Source organism: Heteronotia binoei, chromosome 16 (genome assembly GCF_032191835.1).
Source record: "Heteronotia binoei isolate CCM8104 ecotype False Entrance Well chromosome 16, APGP_CSIRO_Hbin_v1, whole genome shotgun sequence".
Taxonomy (NCBI): domain Eukaryota; kingdom Metazoa; phylum Chordata; class Lepidosauria; order Squamata; family Gekkonidae; genus Heteronotia; species Heteronotia binoei.
Window position 1 is genome coordinate 55,989,648 of NC_083238.1, and position 25,860 is coordinate 56,015,507.

General features: G+C 47.9%; 1 protein-coding gene across 1 annotated transcript in view; it reads right to left on the bottom strand.

Moving 5' to 3' along the window:
• Window positions 1-25,860, bottom strand: part of TMEFF2 (transmembrane protein with EGF like and two follistatin like domains 2) — a 358,980-nt gene that overhangs the window by 69,778 nt on the left and 263,342 nt on the right. The window contains exons 6-7 of the mRNA XM_060257062.1: window positions 12,731-12,879; window positions 10,553-10,612 (exon numbers count right to left, since the gene is read on the bottom strand). Coding sequence (XP_060113045.1) covers window positions 10,553-10,612; window positions 12,731-12,879 — 209 coding nt within the window. The remainder of the gene's footprint in view (window positions 1-10,552; window positions 10,613-12,730; window positions 12,880-25,860) is intronic.

Sequence of the window (25,860 nt, forward strand, 5' to 3'; positions counted from 1 at the left end):
CTACACACTACAGAAGAAGAAGAAGAAGAAATTGGATTTATATCCTGCTTTTTACTCTGAATCTCAGACTCTCAGAGCAGCTCATAATCTCCTTTACCTTCCTCCCCCACAACAGACCCCCTGTGAGGTGGGTGGGGCTGAGGGAACTCTCCCAGAAGCTGCCCTTTCAACTGCAAGTGGAAGAATGGGGCATCAAAGCTGGTTCTCCCAGATAAGAGTCCGTGCACTGAACCACTACACTAAACTGGCTCTCAAAACCCCATTATTCCTTATTGCTACAACAAAACAAGCACCAGTTCTTCAGAGATAGTATCACCAGTTCTTTGGATTTACTCCTCCGCGATAAAGATCACCTTGAAAAGCACCTTCTACCTTTCAAGTTTGGAGCTTGGACTATATTCATTTCCATGGGCTTTTCTACTTATGTATTTTTGAATGTGTTTTGAGTGTGTATTTATGAAGTGGTATACTGTAGGTTATATTGTAAACTAGGCTGGAAAAATTAATATATAAGATGCTCATAATTTTATAAAAGGTGGTATTGTTGTTCAGTCACGGTAGTGTTTTGTTGCTTGGTCTTCTGTCTGGGTCTCTCCTTACTGGTTGTTTAATTTGTAAGTTACATCTAACCTGGGCAAACAATGGCTTGCACAAACCCTACTCTGCCTGTTTCCTGCTACTAGCAAACATGGTTTCCCAGAACCTAAGAAGCATAGGAAGGAGTGGGGGGAGTGTAGCTCATATACTTTGTTCAGTCCCCGGCATCACCAGTTAAAGGATCACTGAGGCAGCATGTGCTCAGAAAATATGCACACCTGAGGGCCATACATATAAAGCCAAAACAACTGACCGAATCAGCGGTCCTCTGTGCACAAGCCTGAGCCCATTTTGCCACATAAGGATTCAGCACTTTATTCGGCACTTTATTTGGTACTTTATTCGGCACTGTGTGAACTGCCCTGCTGGCATCCTTGATTCCATTCAGATTCCTAAAAGAGAGACATCCAGGTGTTCTCATCTATGTTTTAGAATATACATGTCGTGGATAACTGGTTGCTACATTAAATGTCTCACTTGCTAATGGCATGGAGACCTCCCCCACCCCAGTCCTGGGAATACTTGACTTTGGATCAGCTCAAGAAAAAAAGATTCACAGAGGAAAGTTAAAGGGCTTTATTCTTTTTCTTTGGGAAAAAAGGTCGAAGCAGGAACATATAAAAATGTAATTTAAAGGGACCCGTCAGGTGGCTTAAGCTCCATTTGTGACCTACTTTTAAATGTTATAATGTAGGACAAGCTATCTTTGCAGATCTTCAGTAGTTCTTTGCAAAGAGTTAAGAAAGAACACCACAGATGATGCAAAAGTCGCAACAGAACCCTAATTTTTCCAGGTTTCTCAAGTGGCATCCAAGTGTGAATTACGTGATTCTTCATTTTGAAAGAGGGATTGCATGCCTGTATGGGCCCTTATGTCAAGCCTCACGTCACAGAACAGGGGCCTAGTAGGGCCTTCCATTGGCTGCCACCACTCTAGTAAGGGTCTGCATAGGGGGGTCCAGAGTACCTAAACACCCCTGTTTTCCTTATTAGTAAATACCTCTTAACTGTGACCAAGGAGATGTAAGGACCCAAGCAGTATAACAACAGTTTATTTACAGTGGTCAAATAATAAGTGGGTAAAAACAGTGAACTATACATCTACAATAAAGGTGGGTGTAAATAAACAAAAGCCCTGACGCAACTAACTAGACATTCCCTGCTCTAATACCAAAACTCACCACCTCCCTTGGGTGAGAGATCTTCCTACTGCCTGTTCCAGAGATTACTCCTTCTCCGTCTGCAATCTCTCCAGACAGAGAACTTCCCTGCCTGCAGCCTCTTCAGGAAAGAACACACCCTGTCTGTGCCGTGGCCCTTCTATGTTTTCCTCCCAGGTACCACCCCTCTCCGGAAAGGGAAAGCACTCTTTAGAGTAGGCTTCTTTTGACTGCCACCTGAATGTGAACTGGATCTAGAATCACAGAATCATAGAGTTGGAAGGTCCCCCAGGGTCATCTAATCCCACCCCCTGCACAATGCAGGAACTTCATAAGCACCTAAGGTCACGGGATCTTCATTGCTGTCAGATGGCCATCTAGCCTCTGTTGAAAAACCTCCAAGGAAGGAGAGCCCACCACCTCCTGAGGAAGCCTGTTCCACTGAGGAACCGCTCTAACGGTCAGGAAGTTCTTCCTAATGTTGAGCTGGAAACTTGTCTGATTTAATTTCAACCCTTTAGTCCTGGTCCCGAATGCCAGCTGCACAGGTGGATGCCAGGTCTCCTGCTTTGGTTGATGACTTCCTGCCCCTGGCATCCGGCTCCCACTGCTGTTCAATGGATAGGGGGAATTGGTATCACCAGGACACTGCAGTGTCACTTCCAGGGCGAATTTCGGAAGTGATGTCATTGTGTGTGCGTGATGCTCTAGGATTCACCTAAAACTCAGTGGTTAAACCCTATGGCTCCAGGGGATTCCTTCTCTGCTCTTTCCCCTTCAGTTGCCAGCACTGGTCCTGGAGGATTGTCAACTCTCCCTTTGTCTTCTCACTCACACACGGCCTTCCATGGAGATACATTTTGCTGGCAATCCCAGCCAAGGAAACAGGAGCAGGTGGAGCATCAGCGATTCCTACGTGATGATCCCACTCCTCCCCAGGAAAAGCAATTCACAATCTTCAATGAAATTATACAAACAAAATAAAAACGGGAGCCATTTCCCCCCCAAGTTGCCAATTAGAAAAAAGGCAGCCTCAAAGGGACCCTCTTTTAATACATTCCGAGCGTGTAATCTGAAAGGGCTCATTTCGGGGATGTTATCGGAGAGAAATTGTTATTCTGCCCACAGCAATCAGCATTACGAGAGGCATTAAAATCCACTGAGCTAAGGAATACAGGAGGCACCCATAAAATAATCTCCAAATGCCATCAAAGCGGCACTGCAGATATGAAGGGAAGGGAAGAATGGGTACGGAATAGCATTTTGCAAATGCTGCCGAAACCGAGGTGTGAACTTCTCGTGAACCTTGGTTTTATTGCTTCCCGATTAATAATTTGCAAAGTGGGAGGGTTTTTTTTAGTGGGTTGATGCTGCTTTAACTTCGGTGTTTCTCCCCCGCAGTGATACCCTAAAGGCACTTCCCGATTTTAAGGCAGGCCTCTTCTGAATTGCAGTCTAGTTAACGTCGACGCTAACAAAATATCTCGAGGAGATCGCCGTGTGCCTACCTGAGCGCCATCCGACAAGTCTCAGTTTCTGAGTACACAAACGGAGGGTCGGATCCAGCTGGCTTTTCAGCTGGTGAGAAAGGAAGGGAAAATCCGCAGGGGCAGGGCCAGCTTGCCCACTAGGCAAACTAGGCATCTGCCTAGGGTGTCAGCAGGGTGGGGGCGCCAAAATCGGCCCTCGCCCCTGACATGCCCCCTAGGCAAATCCCTATTTGCCTCTCCCTCCCTCCCAATTTGGATGCCTGGGAATGGGTAGTGAAGTGCCACGCTCCTGGGGCTCTTTCAAGGCCACCCCCCGCCAATCAGATGATCAGTGGGTAAAGCCGCATGGAGGCTGGTGGCTCCTATGCCCTTTCTCCGGTGCACTCACGATCAGTGCTGGGGCATTGGCGGCAGGAAGGGTGAACCAAGTGAGCAGCTGAAAGAGCAGTGGCCGCCACTGACTCCTCACCACTTCCTCCCTGGATCGCATGGGAAGGAAGTGGGGAGGAGTCATCGGCTGTCGTTGCTTTTTCCATGGCTCACTCGGCTCATCCTTCCTGTTGCCACTGCCCCATTACTGACAGTGAGTGTGTCAGAGGGAGGACATAGGAGCTATTGGCCTCCATGTGGCTTTACCCGCTGATTGACAGGGAGGCGGCTTTGAAAGAACCCAGAGAGCGCAAAGCTTCACCGCCTGTTCCTAGGCATTAAAATCGAGGGAGAAGTGCCGTGGAGGGAGAGGTGCCGTGGAGGGGGGCAGTGGGGTACGGTGCAGGGGGGGGGACAGTGGGCACTGAAGCTGGCTGGGGTGCCATGCATCCTAGGGCTGGCCCTGCCCTGTGGACTCCCCCCCCCCCAAAATAAGCTATGCTGGGGATCCTAGGACCTGCATGGACAAAAGGCAACATGGGATGGAGCTTGGGCGGTAAGGAGGGGAACTGGGCAAAAACGACTACAGACCTAGCTGAAGCAACTGACTATCACTTGGATCCAATACCCCCCCCCCCCCAACCAAGGAGACTTCCTTTAGCAGTGGAAGGCTGCTTTCACGCATGTTGTTTAGTGCACCTTTCAATGCACTTTAGCAATCATTTGCAACTGAATTTTCCTGTGCGTCCACCCCAGGTCCCAACCCCAAATCTCCAGGAGTTTCCCGACTTGGATCATGTAACTAGGGTTGCCAATCCCCAGGTGGGGGCAGGGGATACCCCGGTTTGGAGGCCCTCCCCCCGCTTCAGGGTTGTCAGAAAGCGGGGGGAGGGGAGGGAAATGTCTGCTGGGAACTCTGTTATTCCCTATGGAGAAAACTGCCTCGTAAGCTCTTGGAGGATTGGCTACATCAGGGGTGTGTGGCCTAATATGCAAAGGAGCTCCTGCTAGAATTCCACCCCTGATGCAGCCGATCCTCCAAGAGCTTACAGAGCTCTTCTTACAGGGGCCTACTGTAAGCTCCAGGAGGATTGGCTACATCGGAGTGTGTGTGTGTGTGTGGGGCCTAATATGCAAAGGAGTTCCCGCTACAAAAGAAGCCCTGCAGCAACATCTCCAAGCACTTTTTCACCCAGAGCTGGCAACCCTACAATTCCAAGCTCCTTCTCTGCATAGAGGACTGCCTTTATGTTTATGCACAATGACTGCACATCTATTTTAAGTGCAGGGTAACGGTCTTCAGAAAAGAGCCCCGTGGCACAGAGCGGTAAAGCTGCAGTCCTGCAGTCCTAAGCACTGCTCACGACCTGAGTTCGATCCTGGCGGAAGCTGGGTTTTCAGGTCGCTGGCTCGAGGTTGACTCAGCCTTTGTTTTGGGAGACTGGATCAGCCGCAGCTTTTGGAGCTGACTGCGTTTGGATGTTCCAGGGGAAGCTTTTTTGAATGGACTCTTTGCATTCTCCTTGGAACCTTCTTGAAATTCATTGTGGAATCCATCCCCTCATAGAAACTTCCTGTATATTTGTGGTATCTTTATAAACCATTTGGACAATGTACTCACTTATTGTTTATTTATTTCTGTGTGCGCAGTGGTTTTGCTTTGTCTCAATCTTACTGTGTAGCCACTTTCTTTCCTCTACTGAAAATTGTGGCAGAGTAGGCAGTTTCGTGGGTTTCTGCTCACTTCTTCAGATAGGTCCTCCCCTGCTACAAATTTTGTTGGTCTTTATGGTGCTGCTTAGAGCCCCGTGGAGCAGAGTGGTAAAGCTGCAATTCTGCAGTCCTAAGCTCTGCTCACGACCTGAGTTCGATCCCGGAGGAAGCTGGGTTCAGTTAGCCGGCTCCAGGTTGACTCAGCCTTCCATCCTTCCAAGGTCGGTCAAATGAGTCCCCAGCTTGCTGGGGGGAAAGGGTAGATGACTGGGGAAGGCCATGGCAAACCACCCCGTAAAAAGCCTGCCGTGAAAGCAACGTCACCCCACAGTTGGAAATGACTGGTGCTTGCACAAGGGACTTTTTTTTTTTAACGGTCTTCAGAGCATGTGTTAAGATGTTTATGTCTGCACACAGCTTATTGTCTATTCACACCATGTCTAACAGGCAGGCGGGAAAGCACCACACTGCCTTACAGCGGAATCTTTATAAGTGAAACATCAAGACGTGCCAACCAATGGGGGTAAGTCTATCCTGTTTCATTGTTCATCGTGTCAGGGGCAAAAGCCAAGTGCTTCGCTTCAAAACCTGTTCTGCGGTGAAAAGAGTTCCTTTCCACAAAAGCACCCTTTCTGCGGCACGAGAAAAGAAATTGCAGGCTGCAGCAATTATATGGTCCCTCGCCGTGTTTTTATAGGATCACCGTCCGAGTATTCCCATTCACCCTTCTCAAGTCAAGCTGTGAAAATTTGCACAAGCAATTTTTTTTTTTACGGGTTTCCCAGAATGTTTCATTGGAAAGGATTTCTAAATCTTCGCAAATCAATCCTTTCGGGAAAAGATATAAAAATTAAAGATTCCTTCCGGAAAAAAAAAACCCAAAACATTTGGTAAACCTTAAATAACATTTACGTATCTATTCTGTTTCAAAATGCTACATTAAGCTTGAACCAAGACGATGTTTCATTGGCGTTTCTAAATAAATTAAAGCCATTTATCATTTCCAAGGGAGGGGGGGGGGAAATCTGTTCTTAAAATATCTCATTAACTTTGCATTCTAGCACAGGCTTGCTTTAACACTCACTTCAGCTAGGTCTGAAGACACAAACAACCTGAAAAGTAGAGAAAGAGTCCAGTAGCTCTACCAAAATTTGTCACAAAGCACAACCACTGTGTTCGCAGAAATTAATAAACAATAAGGGAGTACAGTGTCCAAATAGTTTATAAAGATACCACAAATATACAGGAAGTTTCTATGAGGGGATGGATTCCACCATGAATTTTAAGAAGGTCCCAAGGAGATTGCAAAGAGTCCATTTGAAAAAGCTTCCCCTGGAACATTCAAACGCAGTCAGTTCCAAAAGCTGTGGTTGATCCAATCTCCCAAAACAAAGGCTCCAAAGCTACTGGGTTCCGTTTACGTGTCTGTCGACTTCGTATCCCACATTTCGCAAATGAGCTTCATCCAAGAGCCATCCCTCTAACCAAACATCAATGACGTCAAACTAAGACATATTCCGTTTCCAAAAGGCACAAGCTCATCTTTTGGAAATTGAATATGACTTAGTTTGACATCATTGATGTTTGGTTACAGGATGGCTCTTGGATGAAGTTCATTTGCGAAACGTGGGATACGAAGGTGTGTGGTCCCTTTCAATATGATGGCCAGAACTCCCTGTGGAGTTCAATTACACTTGTCACCACCTTGCTCCTGGCTCCACCCCCAGAGTCTCCTGGCTATGCCCCCAAAGTCAGCTGGCTCCACCCCCAAAGTCCCCAGATATTTCTTGAATTGGACTTGGCAACCCAAATGCTACGGGACTCTTGCTCTTTTCCACTGCTACAGACAGATGGACACAGCTACCCTGATGCTGGGAAAGACATCACCCTGCCAACAAAAATCCGTATAGTTAAGGTGATGGTATTCCCAGTAGTAATGTATGGCTGCGAGAGCTAGACCATAAGGAAGGCCGAGCGCAGAAGAATAGATGCTTTTGAGCTGTGGTGCTGGAGAAGTCTCTTGAGAGTCTCTTGGACTGCAAGAAGATCAGATCAGTCAGTCCTAAGGGAAATCAACCCTGACTGTTCCTTGGAAGGACAGATGCTGCAACTGAAGCTCAGATCCTTTGGCCACCAAATGAGAAGGGAGCACTCACTGGAGAAGACCCCGATGCTGGGAAAGACAGAAGGCAAAAGGAGAGGAAAAGGAAAGGAAAGGTCCCCTGTGCAAGCACCATTCGTTTCCGACCCTGGGGTGACGTTGCTTTCACAACATTTTCACAGCAGACTTTTTACGGGATGGTTTGCCATTGCTTTCCCCAGTCTCTTACACTCCCCCCCCCCGCAAGGTGGGGACTCATTTGACCGACCTCAGAAGGATGGAAGGCTGAGTCAACCTTGGACCGGTTACCTGAACCAGCTTCCGCTGGGATAGAACTCAGGTCGTGAGCAGAGAGTTCAGACCACAGTACTGCAGTACTGCTGCTTTACCACTCTGCGCCACGGCAAAAGAGGAGATGGCTGGACAGCGTTACTGATACAACCAACATGAATTTGAGCAGGCTTCGGAGGATGGTGGAAGACAGGAGGGCCTGGCGTGACTTGGTCCATGGGGTCGCAAGGAGTTGGACTCGTCTGTGCGACTGAACAACAACAAGAACCCATCTTGATCTACTGGCTTGAAAAGCACAATAGGAAAGCACCGATTCCAGCTTTATGGCATGCTAATCTCTCAGTCTCTGTCTCTCTCAAAAATCTAGTTTCTGAAACTGTTTGGATGCTGCACGGATTAACCTGCATCCCTGCAAAGTTGGCATGGCTCACTTGTTTCCACTGAAAGCGGCATGAGATTTAAAGGAAGCGCTTGTTGAAAGACAAATGGATTTTTAATCTCTGATTGCTCTTGCTATTAACTGATTATGTTGATGCCCTTGAAACGACTCCATGGAAATCTTGCAGACTCTCTAGCATGACATTTCTGGATCTCTTGAAGAGAGGAAACGGGGATAATTCACAATGTAAGGGTGGAAAAAAAAAAGCGACCACTCATGGATAAGAACATAAGAGAAGCCATGTTGGATCAGGCCAGTGGCCCATCCAGTCCAACACTCTGTGTCACATTAGAACATAAGAGAAGCCATGTTGGATCAGGCCAATGGCCCATCCAGTCCAACATTCTGTGTCACATAAGAACATAAGAGAAGCCATGTTGGATCAGGCCAGTGGCCCATCCTGTCCAACCCTCTGTGTCACACAGTGGACAAAAACCCAGGTGCCATTAGGAGGTCCACCAGTGGGGCCAGGACACTAGAAGCCATCCCACTGTTGCCCCCGCCCAAGCACCAAGGATACAGAGTATCGCTGCCCCAGACATAAGAGAAGCCATGTTGGTTCAGGCCAATGGGCCATCCAGTCCAACACTCTGTGCCACACAGTGGCTAAAATACCCAGGTGTCATCAGGAGGTCCACCAGTGGGACCAGGACACTAGAAGCCCTCACTTTGTTGCCCCCCACCAAGCACCCAGGATACAGAGCATCACTGCCCAGACATAAGAACATAAGAGAAGCCATGTTGGATCAGGCCCAATGGCCCATCCAGTCCAACGCTCTGTCACACAGTGGCCAAAAAACCCAGGTGCCATCAGGAGGTCCACCAGTGGGGCTAGAAGCCCTCCCATTGTGCCCCCCCCCCAAGCATCAAGAATACAGAGCATTACTTGCCCCAGACAGAGAACTCCATTATACCCTGTGGCTAACAGCCACTGATGGACTTCTGCTCCAGATGCTCAATAAGGGATAGCTACATAAGGGATAGCCATCATTAACATTTCTCATTTTATCGTATTTGCCGAAACTATTGGTCAGCACAACTGGAAATCACAGGGCAAATAGCATCGTATAAGAAACAAGTCGAAAGACCCTCAGTATCATGGGATAATGGAGAATTGGAGAAACGAAAGCAACCACTGGATAATAGCCGTTGTTAATATTTCTCATTCTGGCACAGTTGCAATCTATATCTATGTTCATGTATCTATCGGCCAGTGCCAGTCACAACCCAAAGAGCTTCATAAAACAAAACAAGTTCAAAGCCCATCAGTGTCGTATCACAATTTACAAAACAACCGTGACGACTCACGAATAAGGGATATGCCAGCCTCAACATTTCTCTTTTTGTCACATTCGCAAATGGAAAAACCTTTGCTCGCACGACCGCAAATCGCAGTCCAAACAATTCGGTCGACCAAACAAGTTCAATCCCCATCAGTACCATGGAGGAGCCAGGTTTAAAAGTCTTTCAGAGGATGGCTTCAAACAAGGCACTTTTTCTAGCCGGAGCGCCTTTGCATATTAGGCCACGCCCCCTGATGTAGCCAATCCTCCAAGAGCTTACAGGGCTCTTCTTACAGGGCTTACTGTAAGCTCCAAAAGGATTGGCTACATCGGGGGGCATGGCCTAATATGTAGAGGAGCTCCTGCTAAAAAAAGAGCCCTGAAACACCGACAGCTTCAGTGTCCTGCAGTTCCTCTTACCATGGGGAAGCAATAATGCGGGGGGGGGGGGGGGGAGATGTACTCTTCATCAGCTTCCCCCCCCCCCCTCAGTTTGGTGCCATGGCAATGCAAGCGAAATAATGCCATTAATTAAACTAAAGCTGAAAGTTATCCAATACCAACTGTTTGTCGTACAGTAACTCGACAGAAACACCAGTTTTAAGGTTCCTTTCAATCTCATTTATTCGGGTTAATAACATTCAAATGCTCCGGTCTTTGCTTTATAGGATTCAGCCACTAACCAGAATGAACCGGGAAGAGAACTCTAATCCACAACGGTTAATTGCAGCGGCTCATTAATTAAAGCTCTAAATCCTACGTAAAACAAGGACATTTATCTTTTCATACAGAGAATGAAAGACACACCTACTTGGGGGTTCCAATTTTTGCAAATATGGTCAAAATGCAGGGGTGGAATTCTAGCAGGAGCTCCTTTGCATATTAAGCCACGCCCCCTGATGTAGCCAATTCTCCAAGAGCTTACAAAAAAGAACCTTATAAGCTCTTGGAGGATTGGCTACAGCAGGGGGTGTGTGGCCTAATATGCAAAGGAGCTCCTGCTAGAATTCCACCCCTACCAAAGTGAATGAGGCCACCCTGCCCCTCCTCCCCCCGCTGCACCTTGACCTTTTCCTCTGCATTGGTTATACCGTGGAGAGGAAGTTTACCTGCATAATCTGTTCTTGCATAATGTCCGTCTTCTGTCTTTGTGGTCGTAGTTGCATTGTCTGAAAGGAATGAAGAAACACATGCCATTTCATCGGGTTTTCTCTCCACCTGCTGTGCCCTGTTAAATCCTTTGGTAAATCTTGAACTTTTACATCTTGACAGCCCTCCCATTAAATACATGAATGTCAGATGTTTGAGAGCCACAAGGAAGAGAGGAAGGCAGGTTATAATATGAAGGGGAAGACTTTTGGGAGAACTATACCACATGTCTTGTTGAATGGACTCAGCCTTCCATCCTTCCGAGGTCGGTCGAATGAGTCCTCAGCTTGCTGGGGGGAAAGTGTAAAAGACCGGGGAAGGCAATGGCAAACCACCCCGTAAAAAGTCTGCCGTGAAAACGTTCTGAAAGCAACGTCACCCCAGAGTCGGAAGCGACTGGTGCTTGCACAGGGGACCTTTCCTTTTTCCTTGTTGAATGCTCGGGTGAGCCCAAAGACAAAAAACTACTGGTCTGCAGTCTCTCAGTGGGGCTCTTTCCTGGGATTTCCTATGCAAGGGTTTTGCAGAATTGCTCCAGCTACCCGGTGACAGCACTTGACTGCTGAAATAATATTAATTATTTCATCAACAAAATATATGCTGTTTGAGCAACAATCTGACAAAATTGAGAAATTACATATTTTGCGTTGCCTTGGATTTAAAAAAAAAAATTAAAAAGACCTATGAAAACAACCCCAATTCCTGATTAAAATAATTATACAGAAGAATAAAACCGAATTGAGCACACAGGTAACGCTAGATGTCACTGGATGAATGCATGCAGAACTGGAGGAGGAAGCAAAACTTACCCGGAGCCTCAGTTCAACATTAGAGAAAATCATTAAAAAGCTGATTGCTGGAGTTTTGTCAAGGCGCGAATCTTCTCCAGTGCTGAATGGCAGTTTATGTACTTTTGAGTATAGGAGCCTGAATTTTAACATGGGGAGGGCAGGGGTGGGTGAGTGAGTGGGAAACCCAGAATTCCACTGTGACAAAATGACTTTCCAAAAATCCGATCCCCCAAGTGAATATTTTCTTAATTCAAGTGAATGTTTTCTCAATTTAAGCGAATATATTTCTTGATCTAAGCGAATATTTTTCTTGATTTGAGCGAATATTTTTCTTGATTTAAGTGAATATTTTCTTAATTTCTTAATTTAAGAGGCCATCTGGGAGCTTATCAGATTGCTAAGGATTGCTATGTATTTAGAAGAGATTGCATGGGGGGAAATGGCAGCCATGGACTCTCCAGTGCAGATAATATACAAGGAAGATTAAGAAGGAAGACTGGAACATAACATCTTGGAAATCCAGAGGCTTTCTGTGGTGTAGTGGACTCAACTGAGCACTGGATTAAGTGTTCCTGCCTGGCTTCTTGGAGCTATACGAACCAAGCTTGGGAACTTGGGAGCAATGGCAGCGGGATCCAAATCCCTGCTGCCCTGCACCAATCATGCCCCCCCTGCTGGTCTGAATGATCCAATCATGTGCTTGTGCGGGAACCCAGAGTTGTATATAGTTGGCCCCGATTGGCCCAGTTCTCCAGTCTTGTTAGTGAAGCCACCTACCATGCTGCATGCAATCAAGAGCTGATTATCACTACCATCTCGCCTCTTCAATGCATCGAACCCACTATATTATACTTTCCTTGTGTTTGTCAGAATTTCCGTCCAGTCAGTGAGACAACATTGCCCAGTCTGATTCAAGAAATATCTGGGGACTTTGGAGGGTGGAGCCAGGAGACTTTAGGGGTGAAGCCGGGTGTAAGATTGTGACTAGCATGGTTAAACTCTGAAGGGAGTTCTGGAAGGAAGGAAGGAAGGAAGGAAGGAAGGAAGGAAGGAAGGAAGGAAGGAAGGAAGGAAGGAAGGAAGGAAGGAAGGAAGGAAGGAAGGAAGGAAGGAAGGAAGGAAGGAAGGAAGGAAGGAAGGAGGAAGGAGGATGGGTGGAAGGAGGGAGGGAGGAGGATGGGTGGAAGGAGGGAGGTAGGTAGGAAGGAAGGAGGGTGGAAGGAAGGAAGAAGGGTGGAAGGAAGGAGGGAGGGAGGGGGACAGAGGGGAGGGAGGGAGGAAGGGAGGGAGGAAGGAAGGAAGAAAGGAAGGACAAGTCTCTGAATTTAATTCTTCCAGAAGCATTACCTTGGCATCTTCCCAAAGACATGACTTCAATCTTCTCCTGTTTCTGGCAGGAGGCTTCTTTGATCTGACATGCGTTGTCGTAAGATTTCCCATCGGAAGCACAGAGAGGATTGAAGTTGGTTTGAGAACAGTCGATGTTGCACACACACCTGAAAAGAAGAGAATGAGGGTGAGTGTAAACATTTCAAAAATCCAGAAATGACCAATGAAAAGGAAAGTCCTCCCCCTTCTGCACAGTATAAACACCCTGAAAAGAGGGGAAACAGAATGCTTGAAACTCTGTCCTGTGTTTACCATATACAGTAAAATTACCGTGGAGATATATGATAAGCATGTACCCACATGGACATATATATATAGGTGAAACTAGGGCTTTTTTTGTAGCAGTAACTCCTTTGCATCTTAGGCCACACACGCCTGATGTAGCCAATCCACCTGGAGCTTCCAGCAGGCCCTGTAAGAAGAACCCTGTAAACTCGAAGAGGATTGGTTATATCAGAGGTGTGTGGCCTAATATGCAAAGGAGTTCCTGCTGCAAAAGGAGCCCTCTGTGAAACTGTCACTGGTGTATAAAGGTTGGCAGGACTTTTTTTAGAGCAGGAATGCACAGGAACACAGTTCTGGTTGGCTGGGACCTTTGGGCTACCACTGAGCCACGCCTTCTCTCCTGCTGACCCTACCTGCCATGTGTTCCGACCAGTCCTGGCTGGGACTCTTCCCCTGCCCCTTGCCACCAGCCCCCGGGGCCCCCGTGCCCACGCATGTCGTGGCTCAGCCGGCCAACAGCGCCGCACGGCCCCATCCCGGGCCGCCACACCCCTGAAGCTCCCGCAATCACCTGGCTGCCGGCTCGACTGGCCGAAGATGCCCCTCCACCCCACAGTCCGGGGCGCAACGTGAAAGTGTCCCCATGCTGTCAGGCCCGCCCACAGGTGCAGGCGACCCACAGAGGTCAGCCCTGCCTGACCTCCGCCAGCAGCTGCCAGCCCCCAAAGGCCCCAACAGCCTCCCGATGAGGCTGCCAGCCCACACGCCAGCCGCTTCATGCAAGGCAGGAAAAAGGGCCAGCCCCACCTTGGAGACAGTCTGGGTGTCTCCCCCTTTAACCAGGGGTGGGGTAGAAGGGAGGAGGAAGGAATGGGCACCCAGGGAGCTGGGGAAGGATAAAGGGAGGGAAGGCAGCACAGGAGGGGGCAGAGACCAGGAGGTGACAGAGAGACCGAAAGCAAAGCCAGCCACCAGTACTGCTGAAGCCGTTAACCTATGCAAAAGAACAGTGGCAGCACAATATATGAAATCCAAAAATACAACAATACAAACTATTGTGCACAAACAAACACTCTTAACTGGTGTATATAAAGTTCTATTATAATGAAATGAACAGCCTACAACAGTGGGCATACATTCATACAGTATAAATAGAAAACAACAGTCTCAAAACAATATACCAAGGAGGACCCCACACAGTCACTGAGTTTTCCAAAATGAGTACACAGACTCAAAAATAATGTTCCTCAGGAGTCCCTCCGTTGTTTGTTGACTTCTGAAGGACAAATTCTAGCCTTCACGCAAACCCCGGATTTGATTGCGTTCCGCTGCTCCTGCAGCTTCCTCGTAAGTCAACTGAAAACTTCAGCCAAGTTCTTTCTCAAATGCCCAAATTAAGATATGAAAATGGGCATTTGAGAAAGAACTTGGCTGAAGTTTTCAGTTGACTTACGAGGAAGCTGCAGGAGCAGCGGAACGCAATCAAATCCGGGGTTTGCGTGAAGGCTAGAATTTGTCCTTCAGAAGTCAACAAACAACGGAGGGACTCCTGAGGAACATTATTTTTGAGTCTGTGTACTCATTTTGGAAAACTCAGTGACTGTGTGGGGTCCTCCTTGGTATATTGTTTTGAGACTGTTGTTTTCTATTTATACTGTATGAATGTATGCCCACTGTTGTAGGCTGTTCATTTCATTATAATAGAACTTTATATACACCAGTTAAGAGTGTTTGTTTGTGCACAATAGTTTGTATTGTTGTATTTTTGAAGCCGTTAACCTGGCACCTGACCTAGACTGAGGCCCCCTCACTGCCAAAGGGCCGCCTGTGGGGCAGGGCTGGGGGTGGAGCCAGGGCGCCACACCATGTATTATTCAGCTATGGTTTTTGTTGTGCTAGTAGCAACCTTGGGCATCCACTGTTCCGCAGGGCCTACAAGACTGAACTGTTTCGGATGGCATATGACACCCAATGGGAGACGGTTGCCACCGCATCTGGATCTATTGCGCTTTAGTACTAACTGCCTAGGATCTGCACACATTGAAGAAGAAGAAGAATTGCAGATTTATATCCCGCCCTTCTCTCTGAATCAGCAACTCAGAGTGGCTTACAATCTCCTCTATCTTCTCCCCCCACAACAGACACCCTGTGAGGTGGGTGGGGCTGAGAGGTCTCTCATAGCAGCTGCCCTTTCAAGGACAGAGCCTCAGAGCGGCTTACAATCTCCTATATTTTCTTCCCCCACAACAGACACCGGTGAGGTGTGTGGGGCTGAGAGGGCTTTCACAGCAGCTGCCCTTTCAAGGACAGAGACTCAGAGAGGCCTACGATCTCCTTTATCGTCTTCCCCCACAACAGACACCCTGTGAGGTGGGTGGGGCTGAGAGAGCTCTCCCAGAAGCTGCCCTTTCAAGGACAGTGTCTCAGAGTGGCCTACAATCTCCTTTATCTTCTTCCCCCACAACAGACACCCTGTGTGGGGCTGAGAGGGCTATCACAGCAGCTGCCTTTTCAAGGACAACCTCTGCCAGAGCTCTGGCTGACCCAAGGCCATTCCAGCAGCCACAAGCAGATGAGTGGGGAATCAAACCCGGTTCTCCCAGAGTCCACACACTTCACCACTACACCCAACTGGCTCTTGAGAAAGGAAATATTATATGCCTGAAGTAACGGCATTGCAACTTATCTGATTGTTTTAATATTGCTCATTGTTTACTGCGCATTTTATGTTGTTAGCCGCCTTGAGTCTGCACAGAAGAGGCAGGATATATATATATATATATATATATATATATATATATATATAACGTAAATAAAAATGAATGAATGAATTTCCTTTTCTTGACCAACAAAAGGTCTTCAGCGTGCAATTCCTCAGGAATCTACTACGCCAGGGATCATCCATTAAAGCCCTAGCAATAAAATTTATTGCCAACAACAGCACTGCGATATTGTACGTCCTCAAAAACTTGCCGTAAATGATAAAACTTTAATGGCAGAATGCCTGTAAATGTAAAAAAAAAAATACTGTTCTGGGGGCGGGGGAGAGTGGGCCATTCGCTTTGATTGTGACGGGGCACGGTTTGTTTGATGAGTGTCGTTGGTGGGATCTCATACAAAAGGATGAGAAAACAACTCTACAGAATACAGAAAAATGGACTACCAGGCATGACAATTTGGCAAAAACAGATGACATCTAAGAGAGTCATTTGTAACAGAGGACTACAGTTCTGTTCCATGATAAGACTACAATATATGTTTCCATTGCAAGTATATTATGGATTCTTTCTCCCAGAAGAGAAAAGGTAACAGTTCCCTGTGTCCTCTATGACTGAGAACTTGGGTAGGGGGAGATTGAGCAGACAACGAACTGGCTTGGAAAGAAGAAAGTTGGCGTCCAGCGGCACCTTTCAGCCCAACGAAGTCTTATTTTGGGTATCAGCTTTCATGTGCGTGCACACTTATTCCTCTAATCCACAGGGCTTAATGAGGGGGTAATCAATGTTCCCTCTAAGCTGAGAGTCTTGTGAGCAAAATTTCTATTTAGTGAACTACTGGCATTAAAGTTGTGAGCTACTGCCATTAAAATTGTGAGCTACTGCATAACTTTCCTGAGCTAAGACAAAACTATGTGAGCTGGAGGCTAAAAATCTGCGAGCTAGCTCTCACTAACTCATAAGAACATAAGAGAAGCCATGTTGGATCAGGCCAGTGGTCCATCCAGTCCAACACTCTGTGTCACATAAGAACATAAGAGAAGCCATGTTGGATCAGGCCAGTGGCCCATCCAGTCCAACACTCTGTGTCACATAAGAACATAAGAGAAGCCATGTTGGATCAGGCCAGTGGCCCATGCAGTCCATCACTCTGTGTCACATAAGAACATAAGAGAAGCCATGTTGGATCAGGCCAGTGGCCCATCCAGTCCAACACTCTGTGTCACACAGTGGCCAAAAATCCCCAAGTGCTGTCAAGAGGTCCACCGGTGGAGCTAGAGTCCCTGTCACTGTGCACCCACCCCAAGCACAAGATTACAGAGCATCACTGCCCCAGAAAGAGAGTTCCAACAATAAGCTGTGGCTAATAGCCACTGATGGACCGCTGCTCCATATGCTTATCCATTCCCCTATTGAAGCTGTCTATGCTTGTAGCCACCGCCACCTGCTGTGGCAGTGAATTCCTCATCTTAGAGGGAACACTAGTAGTAATCGATGGAAGTTCATGGTGGCAACAACTTAACTTCAGTTACACAGTGTAGATCCTTGTGCTGTGTTGGCAGCTGCCGTCAAAACAACATTTTTTTTAAAAAAATCAGCACTTCCAATCAAATTTCTGCTATCAGAAGAAGAGGAAGATGATATTGGATTTATATCCTGCCCTCCACTCCGAAGAGTCTCAGAGAGGCTCACAATCTCCTTTTACCTTCCTCCCCCACAACAGACACCCTTTGAGGTGGGTGGGGCTGGAGAGGGCTCTCCCAGCAGCTGCCCTTTCAAGGACAACCTCTGCCAGAGCTGTGGCTGACCCAAGGCCATTCCAGCAGGTGCAAGTGGAGGAGTGGGGAATCAAACCCGGTTCGCCCAGGTAAGAGTCCACACACATAACCACTACACCAAATTGGCTCTCTATGGCTGACCCAAGGCCATTCCAGCTGGTGCAAGTGGAGGAGTGGGGAATCAAACCCGATTCTCCCAGATAAGAGAGCTACGGCTGACCCAAGGCCATTTCAGCAGGTGCAAGTGGAGGAGGGGGGAATCAAACCCGATTCTCCCAGATAAGAGAGCTACGGCTGACCCAAGGCCATTTCAGCAGGTGCAAGTGGAGGAGGGGGGAATCAAACCCGATTCTCCCAGATAAGAGAGCTACAGCTGACCCAAGGCCATTTCAGCAGGTGCAAGTGGAGGAGGGGGGAATCAAACCCGATTCTCCCAGATAAGAGAGCTACGGCTGACCCAAGGCCATTCCAGCTGGTGCAAGTGGAGGAGTGGGGAATCAAACCCGATTCTCCCAGATAAGAGCTACGGCTGACCCAAGGCCATTTCAGCAGGTGCAAGTGGAGGAGTGGGGAATCAAACCCGGTTCTCCCAGATAAGAGAGCTCTGGCTGACCCAAGGCCATTTCAGCAGGTGCAAGTGGAGGAGGGGGGAATCAAACCCGATTCTCCCAGATAAGAGAGCTACGGCTGACCCAAGGCCATTCCAGCTGGTGCAAGTGGAGGAGTGGGGAATCAAACCCGATTCTCCCAGATAAGAGCTACGGCTGACCCAAGGCCATTTCAGCAGGTGCAAGTGGAGGAGTGGGGAATCAAACCCGGTTCTCCCAGATAAGAGAGCTCTGGCTGACCCAAGGCCATTTCAGCAGGTGCAAGTGGAGGAGGGGGGAATCAAACCCGATTCTCCCAGATAAGAGAGCTACGGCTGACCCAAGGCCATTCCAGCTGGTGCAAGTGGAGGAGTGGGGAATCAAACCCGATTCTCCCAGATAAGAGCTACGGCTGACCCAAGGCCATTTCAGCAGGTGCAAGTGGAGGAGTGGGGAATCAAACCCGGTTCTCCCAGATAAGAGAGCTCTGGCTGACCCAAGGCCATTTCAGCAGGTGCAAGTGGAGGAGGGGGGAATCAAACCCGATTCTCCCAGATAAGAGAGCTACGGCTGACCCAAGGCCATTCCAGCTGGTGCAAGTGGAGGAGTGGGGAATCAAACCCGATTCTCCCAGATAAGAGCTACGGCTGACCCAAGGCCATTTCAGCAGGTGCAAGTGGAGGAGTGGGGAATCAAACCCGGTTCTCCCAGATAAGAGAGCTCTGGCTGACCCAAGGCCATTTCAGCAGGTGCAAGTGGAGGAGTGGGGAATCAAACCCGGTTCTCCCAGATAAGAGTCCGCACACTTAACCACTACACAAAACTGGCTCTCCGGGCTATCAGAAACCTCTCTAGACAAAAGCCCTCCCTGGTTCCTCTCACTTCCTGAAAATACTTGGTGGGCATGAGAAAAGGCATCAGCGGGCATCATAATGCCCATGCACATCAACCAGGGGACCCATCCAAAGGTTTTGTACATGTGCTGCTGTTCTATGCACCGAGTTCCCTTCATATGTTCCTGGGCACAGCACAGTCCCCTTAACTTACACACAGGCAAGGAAATTGGTATCACAATTAAAGGAGCAGACAGCTTCTTTGTCTTGTTGTCCACTGCTGGCATGCTGTACTTTGTGGGGGGAAAAATATTTCTCAGATGTTGCTGTCAGGGGCTCTGTCTCTGTGAACACGCGGGATTATTTTAAATCTCCGCAAGGCTGAGTTAAAGAAGTACCAGGGAATGCTAAATCAGGAGCAATATTAACTTCACCCATTTACAAATCCTGTATAATTTACGGAGTTCATTTTGGAGCATAAATAGTAGCAAATTAAGGAACCGGAAGAGGCAGTAGGAATCGCATCCATTTGCTCCTTGAGCGGGGAAACCGAGGGTTCTTGGAATGTCGAGATAAAGCCTGCTATTCCAGAAGGAATCTCTCCTTCTACCCCACATACCAAGGTGGTGAGAAATGTCCATTGAACCCAATCCATATGAAGGTTGTTTCATACAACCACTGGGTGCACTAGAGAAGACGGGAAAGGGAGAGGGTGAAGATTCAAGCCATTGTTGGGCATTTAAAAAGGCTCCAAAAAGAAAAGAAAAGGTAAAGGTAGCCCCCTGTCCAAGCACCAGTCATTTCCGACTTTTCATGGGGTGGTTTGCCATTGCCTTCCCCAGTCATCTACACTTTCTCCCCAGAAAGCTGGGGACTCATTTTGCCAACCTCGGAAGGATGGAAGGCTGAGTCGACTTCGAGCTGGATACCTGAAACCAGCTTCCGCTGGGATCAAACTCAGGTTGTGAGCAGAGGGCTCCGACTGCAGTACTGCAGCTTTACCACTCTGCGCCACGGGGCTCTTATCTGGCACCCTAGGTAAAGGCTAACGTCTTGCGCCCCCCCCTCCCCACGCCCTGATAACCAATTTTCAAAAACAGATGAATTGTGGGGAAAATGAAAAGCACAAAGCTTGAAATTGCACCTTGACCTGGATAGCCCAAATCATTGAGTCACGCGGGGGCACCCAATTTGGTGCCTCCAGAAGGCCAGCACCCTAGGCTATTAAAAACATTTCTCTCCTGTTAAAGGGAAAGGTCCCCTGTGCAAGCACCAGTTGTTTCCGACTCTGGGGTGACGTTTTCATGGCAGACTTTTTACGGGGTGGTTTGAAATGAAATGTATGGCTTGCTGTCCTTCATGGGTGGCACCAATCAGATGTTTAGAATCTTTGAGAATAACTCCTGAATCCATTCTGCTCAACTTTTGGCCTGACCACTCATTTTCTCCTCCACGAAGGGATCTCATCTCTCTCCTGTTAAAGGTAAAAGGTAGTCCCCTGTGCAAGCACCAGTTGTTTCTGACTTTGGGGTGACGTTGTTCTCACAATGTTTTCACGGCAGACTTTTTAAGGGGTGGTTTGCAGGGGATGGAATGTCTGCTGGGCACTCCATTATTCCCTAGGGAGACTGAGTCCCATAGTGTATAACGGTGAATTGATCCACAGGTATCTGGGGCTCCGGGGGTTGTGTTTTTTGAGGTAGAGGCACCAGATTTGCACCATAGCACCCGGGGCCGCTCCTTAAAATACCCTCCAAGTTGCCAAAATATTGGACCGGGGGTCCAATTCTATGAGCCCCCAAAGAAGGTGACCCTATCCCTCATTATTTCCAATGGAAGGAAGGCATTTAAAGGGTGCACAGTCTCTTTAAATATTATGGTCAGAACTTCCTTTGAAGTTCAATTTTGTTTGCCACAACCTTGCTCCTGGCTCCGCCCCAAAGTCTCCTGGCTCTACCTCCAAAGTCTCCTGGCTCCACCCCCAAAGTCCCCAGAAATTTCTTGAATTGGAACTGACAACCCCAGTAGACCATCACAAAGAAAAATGAGTGGGTCCTAGTCCCGTTCAAGCCTAGAATTTTAAATGACCCAATTGAGGCTATGGTACTTTGGTCACAGTATGAGAAGACAAATGTCATTGGAATAATCATGCCAGGAAAAGCTGGAGGCAGTAGAAAAAGAGGAACACCAATTTCACACTAGCCCTTTAATCCTGGTTCACCCCTGTCCCCAAACCGACATTCTACACATGAGACATGGAATCACAGAGACGAACTCTATGAGTTTATGACTGTGTGATTCTAGTGTAGAGAATCAGTTTGGGGACAGGGCTGAACCAGAATTAAAGGGCTACTGCAGAATTGGCCGAAGACCCAACAGGAGATGGGTTGACTCAATAGTCACAAAGCAAGGCTATTAAAAAGAGGACAATCTGGAGGACATTCATAGAATCATAGAACTGGAAGGGACCTCCAGGGTCATCTAGTCCTGCACGATGCAGGAAATTCAGAAATACCTAGCCCTAAATTCACAGGATCTTCATTGCTGTCAGATGGCCATCTAGCCTCTGTTGAAAAACCTCCAAGGAAGGACAGCCCATCATCTCCTGAGGAAGCCTGTTCCACTGGGGAACTGCTCTAACAATCAGGAAGTTCTTCCTAATGTTGAGGTGGAAACTATGTTTACAAGCCTCCAAGGAAGGAGAGCCCACCACCTCCTGAGGAAGTCTGTTGCACTGAGGAACCGCTCTAACTGTCAGGAAGTTCTTCCTCATGTTGAGCCGGAAACTCTTTTCATTCATTCATAGAGTCACCATAAGTCAGAGACAACAGCACTTAACACCCACAAAGCCATCTGAAGGCAAAGGCCTGTTCACGCAGGTATCGCTGCCGGGTTATACTGTAAAACACTGCTTGTTTCTCATGACTTATTTTAATGGCTTTGTTCTGTTTTGTTGTTTTGGCTGTAAGCTGCCTTGAGCGGGTCTCCGGAGACCCGGCATACGAATTTGCGAAATAAACAGAAATAAACCTGTCCTCGGGTTGTATACATTTGCCGCCGCAAACCCTGATGTGACAAGGGGTATACAGAGCAAACATGCTCGACGCATAACAAACGGCGCACATCTCGTGACAATCAGGCTCAACTGGCTGACTTCTGTGACTCTCCCCCCCGCACTGATAACATCACCGAGTCACAACCAATCGCCTAGTTTGCCTAGCAGCAGGGCCAGCCCTGTCCAGGCGGGCCGAAAATTATTAATAACAATTAGGCTTCCCATCCCCAGGTCCCAGCGGGGGATCCCCCAGTTTTACAGGAAGCCCCGCCCCCACAGCCACCATGCAGCTCTAGATCTTGGGTAGGTTTAGAAACCTGCAAACAGGTCCGTTTCAAAATGTGTGTGCATGTGCCTTTAAAGTTGAGCAGGAAGTACTTCATGGGAAGGGTCAGCAACACAGTCCCTCGGCTTGTTTTGCTTTCGTTTCAGAGCAACTAAGTGTGTGTGTGTGTGTGTGAGAGAGAGAGAGAGAGAGAGAGAGAGAGAGAGAGGGAGAGAGAGAGGGAGCAGAGCGGCCCCTGTTCTTTTCATTCAGGCGTCGTTGTGGAAGAACCAGACCCAGTAAGTGTGTGTGAGTGTGTGTGAGAGAGAGAGGGTTGGCAATTCCCAGGTTTGGAGCCCCCCCCCCCACTTTAGGGTCATTAGAAAGCACTGGGTGGGGGGAGGGAAATGTCTACCGGGCAATTATTCCCTATGGAGAACGGTTCCCATAGGGAAAATGGGGAATTGATCTGCGGGTATCGGGGGCTCAGGGGGGGGCTGTTTTTTGAGGCAGAGGCACCAAATTTTCAGTATAGCATCTAGTGCCTCTCCCCAAAATACCCCCCTCCCCCAAAGTTTCAAAACGATTGGACCAGGGGGTCCAATTCTATCAGCCCCAAAGGAAGGTGCCCCATCCTTCATTATTTCCTATGGAAGGTGTGCTGACCTTTTAAATGTGATGGCCAGAACTTCCTTGGAGTTCACTTATGCTTGTCACACCCTTGCTCCTGGCTCCGCCCCCAATGTCTCCTGGCTCCACCCCCAAAGTCCCCAGGGATATTTCTTAAATAGGACTTGGCAACCCTAGTAACAACCAGAGCTCTTTTTTTTTTTTTTTGCAGCAGGAGCTCCTTTGCCTATTAGGCCACACCCCCTGATGTAGCCAATCCTCCGAGAGCTTCCAGGGCTCTTTGTACAGGGCCTACTGTGAGCTCCAAGAAGATTGGCTACATCAGGGGTGTGCGGCCTAACATGCAAAGGAGTTCCTGCTACAAAAAAAAAGCCCTGGTAACAACCATGATATATCTACTAAACACTATGTAAATTTGAAAAGTATCTGATAAATATTAATACGTTGCTGCGTAATCACATAGGCATAAACATCAAGGAGTGACTCTACAATGTTAACAGGCACAATCCGGTCAATCTGAAGCTCCTCTCTGTTGCATCTCAAGAATCCAGTGCAAATAAAGCGCAACAGCGAATAAACATTTTTTGCATCTTTCTTGTGGGTTGTAGATAAGCACCGTAAGAGGCCATGATTCCGCAGACTGGCTTGCCCTATGCCCCTTTCAGTAGGCCTCCTGAGAGCAGAACATGGGTAGGCTCTGCGAAATCTTTTCTTGTTCAGCTTCTTCTCTGCCTGTTCTCTTTCAAAGGCTTGGATACTTAGATAATTGGACTGCGCTTGTTAACACTGTAGAGTCATTCTGTGATGTACTTGAAGGGCTGTCATACAGAGGATGGGGTGGAATTGTTTTCGGTGGCCCCAGAAGGTTGGACCAGAACCAATGTGTCGAAATTAAATCCAAAGAGTTTCCAGCTCAACATTAGGAAGAACTTCCTGACCGTTAGAGCGATTCCTCAGTGGAACAAGTTTCCGCCTTGGGAGGTGGTGGGCTCTCCTTCCTTGGAGGTTTTTAAACAGAGGCTAGATGGCCATCTGACAGCAATGAAGATCCTGTGAATTTAGGGGGAGGTGTTTGTGAGTTTAGAGTGGTTCCTCAGTGGAACAGGCTTTCTCCTTGGGAAGTGGTGGGCTCTCCTTCCTTGGACGTTTTTCAACAGAGGCTGGATGGCCATCTGACAGCAATGTGGATCGTGTGAATTTAGGGGGAGGTGTTTGTGAATTTCCTGCCTTGTGCAGGGGGTTGGACTAGATGACCCTGGAGGTCCCTTCCAACACTATGATTCTATGTTTAGATCTATGTAATTATACAATAACGGACAGGGCTTCCTTTACTGATCTTCGGGTAACAGAGATTGGTTCACCTGAGAAAATGGCAATCTGGAAGAGGGGGCGCTTGCCCCGTGTGCAGCTGGAGGTGGGCCAAATTGGGTATGGAGTCCATTCTATTCTACGGATCCATAAAATAGAATGGGCCCAAAAGAGGATGTCATTTTTTAATTTGCCCCCCCCCCCCAAATAAAACAAAAACATGTAGATCCATTCCTGGCTGTATGGCACTATACCCCATTTAAGTCCCACCCCTCCCCAAACCTTGTAATCCTAAGGTTCTACCCCAAAAAATCTCCAGGTATTTCCCAACTCAGAGCTGGCTACCAGTTTGGTGTAGTGGTAAAGTGTGCGAACTCTTATCTGGGAGAACCGGGTTTGATTCCCCACTCCTCCACTTGCAGCTGCTGGAATGGCCTTGGGTCAGTCATAGCTCTCGCAAGAGTTGTCCTTGAAAGGGCAGCTTCTGAGAGAGCTCTCTCAGCCAACCTACCTTGCAGGATTTCTGTTGTGGGGGAGGAAGGTAAAGGAGATTGTGAGCCACTCTGAAACTCTGTCCTTGAAAGGGCAGCTTCTGGGAGAGCTCTCTCACCCCTACCTACCTTATAGGGTGTTTGTTGTGGAGGGAAGAAGGTAAAGGAGATTGTGAGCTGCTCTGAGACTCTGATTCAGAGTGAAGGGTGGGATATAAATCCAATGTCATCTTCTTCTATCCACAAGTGACATCGCATCCCCCCTAGGCACCGTCCACCAAATATTCCAGCATTTGCTGAGGAAGCATTGGGAAGTGCAGAGAAACACGGCTGCAACATTAACTGCTGCTGCAACATCAACGGCTTGACAAAGTGACTGCACTTGTAAGATGAACCAGAAACGTCTCAACATGCTAGGGTTGCCAATCCGCAAGTGGGGGCAGGAGATTCCCCTGGTTCGGAAGCCCTCTCCCCGCTTCAAGGGCATCAATGTCTGCTGGGCAGTCCATTATTCCCTATGGAGATTGATTGCTATAGGGAATAATAGAGAATTGATCCGTGGGTATCTTGAGCCCTGTGGGGGGTGTTTGTTGAGGTAGAGGCACCAAATTTGCAGCATAGCTGCCAGTGCCTCTCCTCAAAACGCCCTCCAAGTTTCAAAAGTATTGCACCAGGGGGTCCAATTCTGTGAGCCTCAAAAGAAGGTGCCCCTGTCCATTATTTCCAATGGAGAGAAGGCATTTAAAAGGTGTGCGGTCCCTTTAAATGTGATGGCCCAAACTCCCTTTGGAGTTCAATTCTGCTTGTCACAACCTTGCTCCTGGCTCCACCTCTATGTCTCTTGGCTCCACCCCCCAAATCCCCAGCTATTTCTTGAATTGGACTTTGGAACCCTATGCACAGAAAGAGTGAATGTACTCCATATTTGCAGTTGAAGATATGGCCAATCCAAAGTCCTGAAACATATCCAAAGTAGTGCAAAAGAGATCTGCCTGTCACTAATTGCAGCATTTGAGGCCAAACTCTTTGATATTTTTAATGGGTTCTTCGTCCCCCGCGTCTTTAGAACTGCAAAGGCTATACATCTTAACCAATGAAATCTCAAGGTTCACTTCCCATTCAGGTGAAGAATTATTCTTATTGCCGCATGAGAAAGTGAGCAAACGACTGTTCGCCTGATTGCTGGTAGTGCTCAAATA